Here is a 17,172-nt window from a genome sequence, read left to right on the forward strand (position 1 = left end):
AGATGTTGAATGAATCAAATCTCACAATGACAATGAAAGTATGATAACAATGAAACACCAAGGTTATCGCATGGATTGCTCACAAATCAGACCATCCACCATGGAATGTTGCCATGGTAATGGACTTGGATGCCTCATGTTGATGGCGATGTCCGCATTTGGGTTTGACGCTGTTGCATAGATACGTACTCAGCCACAGGCTTTTAAGCGGGGCGTCTCATTCTTTTAAAGCTTAACCCCTTCATCGATGGATACAATTGGCCCCGAAGTTTCACTGCCATTTGGCAAAGAGCTCGCTGCAAATGGTAAGCAAAACACGCATCACGTTTATTGACGATACTCATGTAAGCTACGTTTGTATTATAGAAAAGAAAACTCGGGATAAAGCAGTACGATCGCTAAAGAAGTTCATTGCCACTGGAGCAGATCTATCGAAATCCGATCTATTGAAGCTATGGAAAGGCCTTTTCTATTGTAAGGACAAAGAGCTATAAGAGAGGAAACGGAATACTGATGATGAACCATGGTTAGGCTACTGGATGTCTGACAAGCCTCTTGTTCAACAAGCATTAGCACAAGATCTCGGTTCCCTTTTATTGGATTTGAGCACTGACAGCTTCATTCCATTTCTGGAAGCGTTTTGGGAAATTCATTGCACACAATGGCACGGAATTGATCGTATCAGGTGAGCATCCAATCAACCAAAACAAAGAATGAAATGGCTCATGTATACACGTACGTAGATTGGATAAATACTACATGCTTTTGCGACGTATGATTTTCTTTGCTTTCCTTTATTTGGCCAATCAAGATTGGAATGAGGAGATGACTGAAGCTTATATGACCATGTTGTTGGAAGGACCAATGCAGTAAGTATATCGGGTGTGTATAAAGAGATCATGCATACTTATTATTCCATCAAGTCCCACAGATCGTAGCAAACCCGACTCGATCCGATATCACATCATCGACATTTACTTTGAAGAGTTAGACAAGATTCTCGAGTTACAACGTGAGCAAGGCGAAGAGATTCATCTCGACATGGATGCCATTAAGCGCCCGCTTGTTGTCTCCAGCAAAGATGCAATCAACAAAGTAACGAGGAAAAAGGCCAAGGAGGCTTTGGCTGCTAGGAAGCAACAAGAAAAGGAAGATGAAGATGAGGAGAAGGAGGAAGATGAAAATGTTGAAGATGCTAGTGAGGAACCTGAACAAGTACAAGTGGAGGAGGAAAAGATTGCTAGCGAGGAATCTGAACCTGAACAAGACGTGGAGGAAGAAGTCAAGCCAAAAAAGAGTAGCAGTAGTAGCAAGAAGCGAAAGGCATCCACTAAAAAGCAATCTAAAAAGAGAAAGTTGTAAATAAAGGTAATAGCATTCATCATCATCATGCACGTTGAAAGGTTACATATCCGGGAGATCTCTTCTAGAAGCCGTTATATTCACCCAGGCTTGTGCGCAATGTTGCTATCGGCTTATTCCTTCTGAAATGAACACTCACACACAAACGAGGTCTTGGTGTCATTGTTTGATGGTGTATTGTCAGCTTGTTTATCTCCGGCTCTGATTAACGCATCGACATTTCAATCACACCAAGCAATCTATCAGCTCATCGTTATTCCCAACAAACATTTTATCATTCATTGTGGTCATAGAAATACCCACGCCCACCATGCAAATAAAAGATGTTGTCGCCACCCATCGTACGCCCCACATACCTCTTCCCTCTATCATACTTTTTTTTGATTGCTTACAATGTCTAAGGTCTAAGGTTTGTGTGTATCATTTCTCTCAACCTCTGAAAACGCTGATCTTTGTTGTGGTCCTTCCTAGTGCTTCATCTATATCCTACTCTCATTGTCGTATTGTGATATTGTATTCTTGTAATGAGGTAAACCTTTATACATGACATGATGACTCATTCCTCATTTACATTGTCTTCTTTTTACTTTCGATATAGCTATCATCGCTCGTGAGGCATCTACAAAGATTGGATCCGGTGCCATGGTCTGCTGTCGGTTTCTGAAATTGACAACAATGCATTCGACATGGTGCATATACGTAGGCCTGGCACAGACCTAATCGCAAAAGCCGATGTACCCAATCCATACGTCGTCAATGTCATAGCCTCCCGCTTGGCCATTGATCGAATGGTGCAATGGCACGCGTTCGGACGCTGTCCTTGAACCAAAGGCGCTCGGTCTCCCACCCATCGTTATCGAATTCAAGCAACAAAATACTATCTTCAAGCATACGGCAGGTATAAACAGGATCTCATTTTATTGATATTTTGCATTGACAAGCTATCGATTGAAGCAAACGTGTACAAGCCGTGCCACTGGTTGCTTTTCGTTTCTTTGCGAGACTTGGGCATCTGATTGTTATATTGTAGCGGATCAAACCAAACATCCTTACGCCCTCATGCACGACTTACAGCCACTTGCCAACATGGTTGGACCCCCAGGCCAATAAGGTATGAAAAGAAGCATTGTTAACAATTGCATGACGCTTATCTGAATTTAGAACTCTGTGAATACTGCGAACACGAAAAAGAAACCAAGTTTCAAGGACTTTGTTGGCGACAATCAAGACAAGTTGGTCGATTGGTCCGTCGACATTGCCACCAACACTGCTACTGCCCTTCATGGGATATGGTTTGAGCGCTATAAACAAGCTTTACAGTATACCAAGCCCAAGCATGCCAAGTAAGCAAGAGAGAATACTCGAGTGATGTATGCTGCGCTATTTACTGATATGCATTTGGTCATAGGCCAAGAAGGCCCAACTACAATAACATAGTCTGGAACACCATCATGAGCAAAGTGACCACACGAGTAAGTTCTAAAATCATTAATTATGAGAGTAGCGTGGCGTTATGGAGGTTTCAAGACCATTAATAGCATATTTTTCGCTTAGCGTCGATTACGTTGGGACTATGTTGAAGGAGGTCTTTCTTATGTGATGTCAGCAGTATGGCTATACAAGTAGCACGGGATTTTCTTGTTGGAAAGAAGGAAGGTACGAAGATACTTATGTCACCCACAAAGAAATCACCTTTCATCCATCAAGAACAAAAGGATGTTGTCAAAATGTGTATTGTCTAGATCAAGAGTTTGCTCAGTGACCTAATTTTGTATGGAGCCATCATCAATTGTAATATCATCATGTACATCATTTATAAAAGTATTTGACCGATACAGTATCATCCATGCTTTGCAGTAGTTAGAGAGATCGTGTGTGTACATGTGTATGGGTTTGCGAAGGTGTGTGTAAGAGTGAGGGTATGTCTGTGGAAAAGAGCCAATAGGCGGAGAGTTTGGGACCGATTCCTTACACAGGCTTTTCTTCCACCACTTGCAATGGTCACCAATGGCAATGGCAAAGGAATCTATTAGCTCTACCCAGTGTTGATAGTAGTCTATGGGCAAGCCCATGGACGTCCTAAGTGAAAGTGGCAGGTAAGCCCTACACGTTTTCGGTTGATACCGTGCGTGTTCACTGTCATGAGTAGCGTATGCCAATCGTTGCTACCTTGTAACGGGGTCTCAGGTAAGGTTTCCATGACAACGTTATCGATGGATCATACGTTTGCTGACCATTTTTATTGAAACCACGGAGACCAAATATCAAGTTATGGTTGACTTCCACCGATGGCAATGGCAAAGGAATCTATTAGCTCTACCCAGTGTTGATAGTAGTCTATGGGCAAGCCCGTGGACGCCCTAAGTGAAAGTGGCAGGTAAGCCCTACACGTTTTCGGTTGATACCGTGCGTGTTCACTGTCATGAGTAGCGTATGCCAAATTCGTTGCTGCCTTGTGGTGATGGGGTCTCAGGTAAGGTTTCCATGACAACGTTATCGATGGATCATATGTTTACTGATAAACCATTTCAGACAAGAATCGAATATCTATCTTACATGCAATCAAGGCGATCATCATTATGGCAAAAATACCGGTTTCCCATCTACATTGAATTCATCAAGAATAAAAGGATGTTGTATTGACAGATGAAGCCATGTTTGAAAGATCAAAATGTGTATTGTCTAGATTAAGAGCTTACCAAATGACTGGGATTTGTATGGAGCCATCAAAAAGTGTAATCCGTTCTCCCAATTGATGCAAATGAGACCGTAATGCACATGATACGTTTTCTCGAATGCGTCAAATGAAAATTGGAATCTCCGTTAAAGTTTAATTTAGAGTCACACAAAGCAATGCAAGGTGATTTCAATAGGGTAGAAAAAGCGATAGCTATGGATAAAGGCATTTGATAGCAAGGAAGGTAGTATCACTTGTATAGTAGGGTTGCAAAAGAAAAGGACACTTGATGATGGTGCGGTGTTTAAGGGCAAAGGCGAGTGTACCTCGTGCCAATGACACGAAGCTGCTTGATGAAAGAGCATGATCTTAAAGAGGATTATCCAGTAAAGAGAGCTAAAAGAATGAATAGCATGATGTTACGTGCTCGAAGCACGTTGTCATTTAGATACGGCATCAGAAATGACATGCATCGTTCTTGTATCGCCGCCCTACTACTATTATTGGCACGCTTCTACATTATATAGAATCATGATGGAATAAAGGTAATTCAGTAATTCATCATACACACCAAGCTATACATCTTTATTAAACCAAGCCAATTAGGTGACATATGCGGGGGAACTTGTAGCAGAGGTAAGAAAGAAAGAGCCTTTTACGCGTTGAGGAACAAGCAAAGCTGTTCATTAAAGCTGGTGTAACCATTGGCCAAAGTGTCCCGTTACCATGTGGTATGTTGCTCTTTTTCGAGATCCACTTTTTTTGGTCTTGCTCCGTGTTATTGCTGTTTGCGCCCTTCCTTTTCACACTTGCAACCAAGTCAGCCCTTTCCCTTCATTTCGAATCGCCAATTGCTGGCAGGCTTATTCCATTCAGTTTCAGCATTCCTTGTCAACCAACATATGGCTCGTCTTTGCTAGATCGGGATCCACCATCTCCTGAAGAAGTCATAAGCTCTCGATACTTTTTCTTTACTATTACACTTCTCCTTAATCTTATACTTCAACTGCCACTCGCACAACCCATTGCAACCAGCATCTCGTCGGTTTCCTTGCCCTAATTATCAAACGATCAGCATGATCTGGCGCGTTTGTCTATGGACCTTGACGCTGCTAACGCTTACACAACCACAACAACATACGGCACATGCGACTTTTATTCAACATCCAGTCATTGATCTCGAGCAGTTGCAACAAATAGGGATTGCAGGACCCTATCGAGGCATATCGCTGTATACAGATACTCGACAATTGACTGAATTACCACATTCTACCGCGTCTATCGTCTCTTTCAGCAATCAAACATTCGAGCTACTTGCATCTACTTCTACTCATGGATCGATCTATGCAACATGCACCATGGCAAAGGACAACGGATACGATCTCTATGTTGGAGGCGAGTTCATGCAGCTTGGCTCATTGAATGCATCCAATATTGCCGTGATTGATCTCAGCACAGGAACGGTTTCAGCACTTGCCAATGGCCTTGATGGCGCTGTTTATACTCTTTATTGCGACAACAAATCACGTACGGTGTATGTTGGCGGTTCATTTCTTGCACCGGTTGCTGATGCACCTCAATACGCTGAATCGCTCGCTTATTTCGGTGGTGGTACAGCTGCATGGCTCAATAACACTTGGCATGGGTTGCCATGGAAAGGTTTCAATCGACCCGTTACAACAATCACCAAACACGAGAATACGGGGATCGTCTATTTTGGAGGCCAATTTGATACTTCAGCTGATGGGCAAATGTATTATGCTCCTGCAAGTCAACCAGTCAGCCTAGCATCACCCGCTGTAAGTATTTATTCCTTATTATTGCCTTTTTTGTCGTGTAATTTCATTCCTCATCTCCTGCTTTGATCATCATCATCTCTCTCTCCCCCCTTCCTTCCTCCACTTCTCCTCCTCCTCCTTTCTTTATTCTTCTTCCTCCTCCCTCTTTCTATTATGCCGTACATCTTGAAACTCATGTGTCAATTTCCTCACCCTACAGAAAATCACGGCGACCAATTCGGGCACTGAGAACAATGATCCCCAAAACGCCGTTTGCCCTGAAACCTTGGATCAAACGCCCTGGCTTGTACTCGATGACATGAAAGGCACGTGGGAGGCCTCGTTTCCTTATTCAGTTACTCCTTCTTTGATTCGCTTGGGTAATACGCATCTTGATGGCAGAGGCACAAAGAACTTTTCGTAAGTGTAGCATCTACTACTACGAATCCATTCTAAAGCCCTTTTCTTTTATATTATAGGGTTATCTCTATACCCAACAATGTGCCCTTCAACTTGACATACATTGATCCTGTGACAAAGAAACTTACCACGTGCTCGACCGATTGTTCATTATCCGATGACGTCTCCATTGAGTATCAAGATTTCCAAGTGGGTGATTCAACCTTATCCTCGGGTATTCGGATTGAAATTTCATCGTGGTATGGTCAAGGAGCTGGATTAAGTGCTGTTGAAATCTTCATGTCAGGTAAGAGGATCGTGTGTCCCCCCATGCAAAAGCAAGGTATTCATTCATCCATCTTCTTTTTATCAGAGATTTTCGTTTACGCTGTCGATTCATTGAATGGAAAAGCATGTGTATCCTCGATGGATTATACTCAACGATCCCATGTGAAGACTACGGGTTCATGGCGCTCAGGTCTTTTCGACAATTCCTACGTCTACACGCTTGCCACCACCATGTCCCAATCACAAATGGCTTCGTCCAAAGCAGCTGTCGACTTCATCCCTTATCTTCCCGAAGCGGGTACTTATGAGGTGTATCTTTATGCACCAGCATGTGGAAATAGTTGCTCAGGACGTACGCAAGTGGATGTCACGACGTATGCTTTGGAAGGGGGTCCATCAACAATGAAAACGGTGGATCTCAACAGCAAAAACGACAACACATTCCTCGTCTACTCGGGAGAGATTTCGGCTACCACGGTCGATTTTCAACCCTATGTCACTGTCAAAGTCGCACACAATGCAACCGCCACCAGCAACAATGTCACCATTGATCTTCAAGCTGTTCAATTTATTAAGCAAGCATCCAATACAACGTTGACCAGCATGCTTGAATTCACACCTGATAATGCTCAAATTAAGACCAACGCCACATTGTCAGGCTCCTATGGCCCTCTTCAAGGTAAGATAATCACCATGGATGTTGCAAACTCTCATTTCTCACACTCTTTTTCACAAAGATAATATTCCTTATGGATCAGAAGTCAAGGCACTTGATGCAACAGATGGCAATGTTTATATCGGTGGAAAGTTCTCGTCTCCAGCAGGATCCAATGCGACCTATCAAAACATTGTGCGTTATGACTTTGCCACCAAGAAACTGGTTGGTCTCAACAATGCAGGTGTGAATGGTCCTGTCATGTCATTTTTACGTGACGATTCACATCTTTACGTGGGTGGTTCCTTTTCTGGCCTTGCTAATGGAAAGAGCGATGGCATGAACAACATTGCTCGATACTCTATTGGACAAGATACATGGGATGCTTTGAGTGGAGGTGTCAATGGTCCTGTTGAAGCGATGCATTTTTCAGCGGATTCCAAGTTCATTATTGCATCTGGAAATCATACGGGCGCTTTCAATGATCCCAAAGTGACTACCACCTTCAACACAACAAGTGGCAATGCATGGTGGAGTGTTTCGAATCATACTTGGGTTCATGACAAGGAGTACTTATCGGGTGCTGTTTATGGAGTATTCCATATGGATAATAATTCTCTCCCATCCACCGTCTATGCTGGAAACCTGAAAGCAGCTCAAACGTATCAATCACGTGGATTCTCGTTTTTGGATCAGCATGATGCATTGTCGTCTTTACCCGTTTACCCCGATGGCAGCAAGTTATTGTCCATCACTGCTGGTGCTTATTGGAGCGACACAAAGCATGGCAATACGACAACCATGATACTTGGTGGCGAATTCCAATTGGAGGACAACATTGAAAATGTAGCTCTTTACGCCAACGACTCGTGGTCAGGCATTGGCGCACAATGGAACGGCCCTATATCCACTATGGCTGTCAATGGAGGTTATTTGTACATTGGAGGATCTTTCAGCGCTACCAACACAAGCGGTATTGCCATCTATGATTTGGTCAACAAGACGTTTGTCCCCGTTCCTGAATTACATAGTAAGTTGACAACATTTCACAAGGGATTTGAAAGCTAACTTTCTCTTTAAAAAGCCGCTGATAAATCTCCTGCCCAAGTGAATGCGATCCATTACCACCCACAAGAGAATGTAATGCTTATTGCAGGCAACTTTTCAACAGCCGGATCACTCTCATGTGCTGCTGTTTGTACGTTGAATCCTACCAATCATCAATGGAACAACCTTGGTGATAAAGGTATCTCAGGAGACGCATTGGACTTTGCTTTGACAGAGGTAAAAGAAGATAAAGGTGCATGATGGGTTGCATGGTACTGACGCTATGTGAAATAATAATAGACCAAGCTTCTTGTCGCTGGAAACCTGGAATTAGATGGCTCAACAATCCCTTTGGCTCAATACGACTATGACACTAAGGGCTGGAGTCCTGTAACCACCGATATGACCGATTCAGGCCTTCCTGGTAATACGACAGCAGTATCCTATGATAGTGGAACACAAAAGGCATTCATCAGTGGCCTGTAAGTACATGCTCACTTCACCCGTATTTGAAAACTATCATGCTGATGAGCGAATAGGAAAGACAACAATGCATATCTTCGAGTATGGGATGGCCAAGGCTTTGTTACTCCTGGTAAGGATGAAGATTGTTTGGCAACATGATATCATGCTAACCGGTTGAAATAAGATGATGAACTTGGCTCTGGAAGTTTTATTCGACAAGTCACTGTTTTGCCCTTGAAGGAATCGGGTCAATCAGATTTATTTGGAAATGACAAGACCGTTTTGCTTGCAGCAGGCTTCCTCAACCTTGGTGGTTATGGAAATCTAAGCAGTGCATTGTACAATGGATCGGCTTGGATTCCCTATCTTTCAGTATCCTCGGATAATGGAGCTACCAATACGTTAAGCAATGTCTTTTTCAAGTCCTATGATGTGGATCTTACTCGGCCTGGTAAGTGGGATGGGGGGAATAAAGGCGCCAAGGTCAACAAATTAACATGTATCATGTTAGATTATCTTCCTGCTCCTATTGTTGTCCTGGTCTCAGTTGCGGGAGCATTGGGAATCGTCTTTTTGATTGTGCTTTGTGGATTATGCATTCTATATGCCAAACGAAGAAAGGAAGCCAAGGTCAATCCCGCCGGCAATCCCGCTTCTTATTATGGCAAACCTCCTCAACGTCCTGAATCAGTCCTTGCAATGATTAACAATGCTGGTGCAGCTGGTCTCATGTACGATCCCAAAAAAGGCATTTCCGATGATACCACAATTGCCGGTGGTGGCGAGATGTACTCAATTGGAAAGGATAAGGTTCCTGAAATGACGGAGACAAACAATGGCCTTAAAGGTGGTACAGGTGCCATGGGAGGCTTTACTACAGGCGTAGCAGCTGCTACAGCAGCAACAGCAACAGCAGCAGGAGCAGCAGCAGCAGCGGCTACCAGAGATGAAAGACCACATGAAACCCTTTCCAACTTGGGTGCGCAATCAAGATCAGCTGATAACGTTACAAGAGACATGTCCAATAATGCACCTTATATTGCTCCATCAAGTGCTGGTGGTCTTGCTGGTGCTGCCGTTACTGCAAGTGCGCTTTCTGGTAATCGACAATCATACAATCCCTTCCGTGCTTCTGCTGTTGGATTAGCTGTGAGCAACGATTGGTCGGATGCAGCAAAAGCCAACAACAGCAATAGCAATTATGCTTCAAGAACGATCACCAATGGAGGTCAAGATTCAATGTATCTTGGCAACTTGGCACCTGAACCTGTAGCAGCCTCTTCCAATGTACGATGGACAAATGCACCTACAGCAGAAGCCACTTCAGCAACTATTATCCCTGATCCCTTATCAACATTGGCACCATCTCCTGTTCCTTCACAAGTACCATCGGCAGCCCCATCATCTACATTGACGGGCGAAGGTGCAGGTGCTGTACGATGGACAAATGTGCCATCTGGTGGTGATAACATGGCAACGGCTACTGTGGGTCCTGTATCCATGATGTCAACATCTCCGGTTCCCTCAGCAACGACCCCTGATGAGAGTAATCCCGCTGCAGTGCGTTGGACCAATGTTCCAGCATTAGATGGACCAACAACAGCAACTGTTGGACCTGTTTCAATGTATTCAACCTCTTCCATGCTTGTCACCAATGATGGCCAACCTGCTTCTTCTTCCAATGTACGATGGACCAATACCGAAGATGCTAGTGGTGCTATTGGTGCTGCTATGGTGATGGCCCCTGTGATTGGACGTGAAAACAACAATGATCATACACGATCCATTGCTGGTGAACATGAAGCATCCAATGTTCGATGGACCAATTACACAACCCATGAAGATCAAGGCGTGGCAATGCTTCGTCCTGTGACAGCCGTATCCATGTATTCGGATGCATCATTTGGACCTACACCTGAATTTGGTGGTGTTAGCAACAACAACGATCTCTTTGCTACTTCTTCAACGCGCCCTTCCATGACTGATTTCTCATCTGATCCCGATATTGTACGATGGACTACAGCACCCAATGTTGATTCGGCAAAGGCAACGGCTATTATCACAAAGGATAATACATCATCCTCATTAGCAATGCCTGCATCAGGAACCATGGCAACAGGTGTAGCAGCAACAGCAGCAGCTGCAGCAGTGGCAACAACAACAACATCAGCATCGCATCAATCACGAGATATGCTACGACCCTCAAGTGAATCAAGCATGGATCATCCTCGCTCAATACCTCGTCAATACGAATCGGGTCTTGATCTTGCATCATTGACGGTATCCGATGTCTCTGAAAATGAGTCCAATGACAAATACAGCGGCGTTGTTACAAATGAGCGACCTTTATCCCATGTTGAAGCTAATAACAGCAGCAATGACCCACCATACCCAAGCTACAACACCAAGGACATGCTATCAGAAACAGCTGCTCTTGCATCTTCATCCTCAGCAGCAGTAGCAGCAGCATCAGCATCAGCTATGCACTCATCACCATCTCAACCACAATCAACAGCTGCTGTTGCACAACACGCATCATCACAACCCTATTCAGAAGCAATGATGCCATCAACCACATATCAACCAGCATTGACAGCTATGCAACCATCATCATCACAACAACCAGAGCCTGCAAAGAGTGTGACCACTGATGAAGAAAAAGAGGATGGTGGTAAACGTGACATTGAGAGCAGCTTATTCAAAACAAGTTCTTTCCGATGGTCTGAAACGCCTTCTCTACCACCGATTGATACCAATTTGGTCTTCAGTGCACCTAGCCATCCAATGTCATCACCACTTGGTACACCTGATGATCCATCCGTACGATGGAAAGAGACACATGCAGCATCACCTATTGAACGAGGACATGCGCCACAAATTATTGGAGCATCGGCTGCTACAGTGACTGTAACACAAGCACATCGTCAAGTGAACGACGACGACGACGACGATGATGATGATACCGAAAACAGCAGCAATGATGGTGATGGGCGTGATGATGACGATATGGCAAGTCAAGGAAGAAAGAATTCTTTGGGTGCTGCAGCAGCATTAGATGGACGTGCTGCATCCAAGCGAATGGTACAAGATTATTTCTCATCGCGTGATCCTGCTTTGGCTGGCACCAAAGAGGCCCCCAATGGTAAACAATATCACAAGGACTTTGTAGCAGCCATGGAAGCTGCTGCTTTGAACAATCGTGACGACCTGCCATCTACTGAAGACCATCCACATCTTTACTATGCAAAGTTTGATTTTAATGCACGTGAACATGGTGAACTTGGATTCGACAAGGGTGATCCCATTATCGTGGTGGATAGAAGCGATGATATTTGGTGGATGGGTTACAAGGATAATGGCGAGCATGGTCCAATGCAAGGTGTCTTCCCAAGTAACTATGTCGAACGTGCATCACCACCCTCATAAAACAACAACACCTTATCATTTATTGTTTTCTTTTTGTCTCACGCACATTCTCTCACTCACACACACACACACTCTTCCTCCTGTTTTCTACCTTTATACATAGTACAACTTTTAGTCTCTCTCTCTCTCTCATTACCCAGTTTGGTTCAAAAATGGAAATATAATTGATCTCCTACGACGTATCTCGATTTGATATACATAGTTGAGCTTTTTCACGAGCAAAAGAAAGGAAAAACATTTATTGAAAAGAATGACATAATATAGTAGGACAAACATTGCGTCATATTCCTTGCTGTAGTCTAACGTGAAAGAAGCACGCACGTATCCCCCTTGATGACCACCGACCCCTTCTTTGGATTATACTCTCTCTTGAAAATTGGTACCGATTACTATATCGGCAACCCCTATTACTATATGAAGCCATCTTATCAAAGCCATTGGTTTTCGGTATCACTTTACCACATTCCCTGCCCCCATTCCCAGCCCGTTTTTCTTCCCACTTTATTTTACCGTTCTCACTGACACGAGAAAACACAAACACACAATAGGTGCTAAAGACTTTTTGCTGTCATTTTCGCGATTGGTTATCACGCACAGCTATCATCAAACGAGCTAATACAAGAAACTAGCAGCGCGTCTTGAAAAGGTGTCAGATTCCCTACTGCTGCTGCTTCTGCTGTTATGATGAATCCAGCATCATCTCTTGTTCCCCCCAAAGTCGACGTAAAGCATGACAGCAGCAATTCAGAAGAATACGAGTATGTATTGGCCATGTCCATCTTTATAGTGTATGTTGCCAGCCGATGATTCACATAACGTGTATGCTTTATTAGAGAAAGTGAGGAGAATCATTCACCAACGCCAACACATCCAAAGACACATGCAGTGTTTGTGAGTAAACTTTACAGGTACTTGTATAATGGAGGATCGACAAAAGGGAAGTTTCTAATCCAAACAACCATAGTATGCTGCATGATCCAGACGTGCAGAATCTAATCTCATGGTGTGATACGGGTGACATTATCCACATCTCCAATCCATCCAAGTTTTCTCAACATGTGTTGCCGCGTTATTTCAAGCACAACAATTGGCAAAGCTTCGTAAGGCAGCTCAATAGTAAGTAGCAATAGTAGTGGTAGTAGCCCCCTCTCTCTCTGTGTGTGTACTACGTGCGTGCGTGGTCTCAAAAGTTGTATCTTCTGCAAAAAGTGTATGGCTTCAACAAGGTCAACGATATTGTTCATTCCACATTACGACAAGACAGCCATGCATGGGAGTTTCGCCATCCCCATTTCAAACGAGGATCAGTGGAGGACTTGGCCAAAATCAAGCGTAAAAGTGTTCGTTCATTGCGCACCATGGCCCCATTGCACGTGTCGGCCTTGGAGGACTCTTCCAGCGAATACCACTGTTACCCAGCAGATCGCATGTGTCGGCATATGACTCAACGCGTAGCCCTTATTGCTCAAAACTACCAAAACTTGCGTAACGATCTCACGCATATAGGACACATTGTTCATAATCAACAAACGGTAAAAAGTTGACAATGATACTACTAGCCAATAAACCCAAAAGCTCATATGAAAGTATAGGCCATTGCAAGTATGCTTAGCATACTAAGGGCATCATTGACACCACCACCATCCTCCTCCTCCTCTCCTTCTGCAAGTAAGTGCTTACATCAAAAAAGATCTCTGTTTTCTTTCATGTATGATATAAACAAGTAATATTAGATACTTCGACAGCAACCCAATCTTATCCCAATAACGTGTCAATGGCATCCCCTTTGGAAAGTGAGTGATTGCTGCCATCATTACCTATGGATGATGATCTGATTTTCTTATATAACATTCTAGAACTTGTTGAATTGGAGATGCGATTTCGATCTCTTGAAGAGTATACGCAGGTTTTCATGAGGGGATCTTCACATACCCAACCTTGCATATCCATGGCCCCGCCACCACCACCACCACCAATACCATCACCATCACCATCAGCCCACATTACGTCGACAACCCCCATTATGCAATCCTCAGGCCCAAATCAAATACTATCACCCTATTTGAATGGATATGGCAAGTTCTCATTCATGTTTTCGATTCTTTGATTCTGACATGTCCTACTTTTAGACAAAGAAAAATGCACCGATTCAGCTGTTATGCGTTTAGGAACAGGATCACACTTGCTTAATCCGGTAAATCCAGACCCAGCAAAGCATGCATAGGCCAGATATGAATATATATACGTATGCGAAAACTGTCATTGAGAAGAGATTTACAACACACACATATACAACACCACACCACACCACACACACAAATAGGGACTTCATAGTGAGATAATGTAAAAGCGATCCATTTGGAATGAAAATAAAAGAGGCACGATGCGGGTATAAACACAATGATAGATATGGATTGTAGCGACGATCAAGGAGAGATGTTGCAAAGAGAGAGAGAGAGAGAGAGAGTTATCAAAAGGGTAACAAAGAAAACGTTCAAGCCATGTTGTCGATTACTTCCAATTCCACACCTCCTTGAGCCACGATGCCAAGTCTTGTGAAGGATCAGCACGCTCCTTGATAAAGGCATGTTCAAGCATGGCTTCGGGTCCAGGTCGGTCGGTGGGCTTCTTGATCAAGCTAGGGGAAACAGAGCATGAGTCTTAATCCTTCACCCCCCTCAATTCGCCTCCGACACGAATAATAATAATAACACTTTACCATTTGGCTACAAAGTCTCTACACTCTTCCGATCGATCATTACCCAAAGTTGGCAAGGGCTGGCTGACGATGAAATCAAGTAATTCAAACACTGAAAGATGAGGTTGGCCTGGCGGTGGTAGTGCAGGGTGATTCTGAGCAACTTCAATGATAGTCAAGCCTAGTGACCAAATGTCAGATTGGACAGAGTAAGTGGCGCCCTGAATGCGCTCGGGCTACAAAAAAGTCATTTTGTGTTACTCTCGCATATTAGGCCGTGCACGCGGTGAGCGAGAAAACCTTCCCCCCACCATCTCTCCCTAATTCTTACCGCCATGTAATACTGAGTTCCAGTAAATGTTTCCGCCATTGAATTGATCAACTCGCCCGAAACGCCAAGATCACATAATTTGATTTCACCCTTCCTTGTCATCAGGATATTCGAGGGTTTGATATCTATAAAAAAGAGTCAACGTGATGATGATAAAAGAAAACAACACTCCTCCTCACCTCTATGAATAACATTCTTGGAATGCAAGTAAATCAGACCTTTACAGACCTATTAGAGAGACATAAATGTCAATCACTGATAAAAATAACCAAAACACGTGGTGATCTCACTTACCGATTCTGCGAGTCTAGCCAAGACCGTTTCACCGATCACACCATGCATATCGCGTGCACGTTTGTAAATGTCTTCAAAGCTGCCACCGTCACAATACTCCATGCAAATAGCAATGGTTGTATCACCATCATCGAGAAAGGCACCATGAAATGAAACAATATGAGGAGATTCACACGTCTTTAGAAACGAAAGCTCACGAAGGATTTGTCGCTGCAACTGTGGTTCGGCTTCCACTGTAATTGTCTTTTTATATATAACACCATGATCAGTGATCTTCCCTTCCCTTCACTCGTATGTATACATGGATGGATAGAGAAAAAAGCATACCTTTTTGGCCATAACAAGCCCTGTTGCCTTGTAACGCACTTTCCATACAACACCAGCAGCACCTTCGCCCAACTTTTGAACGTTTTCAAAGTCGTCTGCTTTAAGTTCTTCGTCGCTTTGGGGTGCCAGCTTGCTTTGGGATCGATTTTGGCTGACAATACGAGCTAGATCCTCACGCCAGTTGCCGCTGCTTTCCGTGGAAGTCGATGGTTTCAATGAAGGTGCACCTGTTTCGTCATCCAGGCTGCAAGGTGTCGTTGGCCGCGAGTTGAGATCCAATCGCAGTCCTGAATGGTTCCTCAATTTACCAATTTGTGCCATTGAGAAAGAGTGAGAGAGTAATGTGTGTGTGTGTGTGTGTGTGTGTGTGTATGAAGAAGGGTCTATGTCAAGTAAAAGGTAAAGAAACAAAGAGGGCGAGAACAAAGCGTTTGGAAACCATGTTCTTTCTTCCGCAAACAGTCCAACAGCAGCTTGTACAACCATCAACCACGGCCGTCTTTCCGATGCATGTATGCAATGGCATAACGCCCAATGTACCTTTCTACAACCATCATCTCCTTTCCTTCATTGTTATCACACACACCTCTCCCCAATCCCAAACTCCATACTTACCATACCATGAAATCACGGTGGAAAGAGAAAACATGGATGGGCTTTGATACAAAAGGAAAATAAACATGCACCCTATGCATATCAACATCTTCATTGTGATAAGGATAAGAATAACGAATCACATCATCCAATCTTCGCGTTTCGGCTTTTTTTATTCTTTGGTACAGTGACAATGGGTTGAAATAAAAAATAACATCGCATGACATTATTCGATCTGCTGCCATCCGAGTTTTTTGTTTAGCGATCTTTTCATTATGAGCAAGATGAAGTTTCTCTTTGAATTATGATTGGCCATCATATCAAACAATGATGCAGCCGGTTAGCGTTTCATTATTAGCAAAAAGAGAAATGATCCGTTACGTACGCTAAAGCATTACTTGGGGTGGGCAAGAAAGCATCCGTTGATCCCCAAGATCCAAGCACTTGATCACTTGAAGCTTGTAGATAGTCATGCCACTGCCTCATCTTTAAGCAGATTGCTCCATCGCATGAATGCTTGATGATAATGCCATACACCTTTGTTGAAGAAAAAGGATTGGTGGGTTTAGGATCAGCTGACCAAAGTCCATGCTCTTTCCACCGTGAGCATCATATTAGTATACACTTTCACTAGTTGAACACAATGACTAGCGACCGGGGTTGTTCCCTATGCTCGTAAACATTTGATTTCTTGTTGAATGGGTTGACACTACAACGTATGGAGCAATGATCTTACAATAGGCTTACATGTTTACACAACCACATCACCCATTCTCGTAGTACTCATCTTTTCGGGAACCTGCAACCCTTCGCCATCCGTATTTACAAAAA

General features: G+C 43.6%; 5 protein-coding genes across 5 annotated transcripts; 4 read left to right on the forward strand and 1 right to left on the reverse strand.

Annotated features, from left to right (window-relative positions):
• Positions 1–247: 247 nt before the first annotated feature.
• Positions 248–1,362, forward strand: O0I10_011596 (uncharacterized protein; the record flags this gene model as incomplete). The annotated part of the gene is made up of 5 exons (XM_058491560.1): positions 248–305; positions 367–474; positions 532–685; positions 744–869; positions 924–1,362. 5 exons carry the CDS (start codon positions 248–250, stop codon positions 1,360–1,362), a joined length of 885 nt encoding a protein of 294 aa, XP_058337704.1.
• Positions 1,363–2,421: 1,059 nt separating this feature from the next.
• Positions 2,422–2,988, forward strand: O0I10_011597 (uncharacterized protein; the record flags this gene model as incomplete). The annotated part of the gene is made up of 4 exons (XM_058491561.1): positions 2,422–2,451; positions 2,524–2,705; positions 2,771–2,834; positions 2,917–2,988. 4 exons carry the CDS (start codon positions 2,422–2,424, stop codon positions 2,986–2,988), a joined length of 348 nt encoding a protein of 115 aa, XP_058337705.1.
• Positions 2,989–5,115: 2,127 nt separating this feature from the next.
• O0I10_011598 (uncharacterized protein) lies at positions 5,116–12,097 on the forward strand (the record flags this gene model as incomplete). The annotated part of the gene is made up of 10 exons (XM_058491562.1): positions 5,116–5,838; positions 6,038–6,237; positions 6,297–6,523; positions 6,590–7,183; positions 7,242–8,189; positions 8,244–8,443; positions 8,507–8,688; positions 8,746–8,801; positions 8,856–9,122; positions 9,183–12,097. 10 exons carry the CDS (start codon positions 5,116–5,118, stop codon positions 12,095–12,097), a joined length of 6,312 nt encoding a protein of 2,103 aa, XP_058337706.1.
• A 681-nt stretch (positions 12,098–12,778) lies between these two features.
• Positions 12,779–14,321, forward strand: O0I10_011599 (uncharacterized protein; the record flags this gene model as incomplete). Its single annotated transcript, XM_058491563.1, has 8 exons — positions 12,779–12,855; positions 12,931–13,005; positions 13,062–13,213; positions 13,307–13,629; positions 13,690–13,765; positions 13,843–13,890; positions 13,954–14,172; positions 14,227–14,321. 8 exons carry the CDS (start codon positions 12,779–12,781, stop codon positions 14,319–14,321), a joined length of 1,065 nt encoding a protein of 354 aa, XP_058337707.1.
• Positions 14,322–14,608: 287 nt separating this feature from the next.
• O0I10_011600 (uncharacterized protein) lies at positions 14,609–16,068 on the reverse strand (the record flags this gene model as incomplete). Its single annotated transcript, XM_058491564.1, has 6 exons — positions 14,609–14,735; positions 14,817–15,031; positions 15,127–15,251; positions 15,306–15,354; positions 15,421–15,663; positions 15,748–16,068. The coding sequence occupies 6 exons, from the start codon at positions 16,066–16,068 to the stop codon at positions 14,609–14,611; spliced, it is 1,080 nt and encodes a 359-aa protein (XP_058337708.1).
• Positions 16,069–17,172: the final 1,104 nt, after the last annotated feature.

The sequence above is a fragment of the Lichtheimia ornata genome (assembly GCF_029851405.1).
Source record: "Lichtheimia ornata isolate CBS 291.66 chromosome Unknown scaffold00094, whole genome shotgun sequence".
In the NCBI taxonomy this organism is placed as follows: Eukaryota; Fungi; Mucoromycota; class Mucoromycetes; order Mucorales; family Lichtheimiaceae; genus Lichtheimia; species Lichtheimia ornata.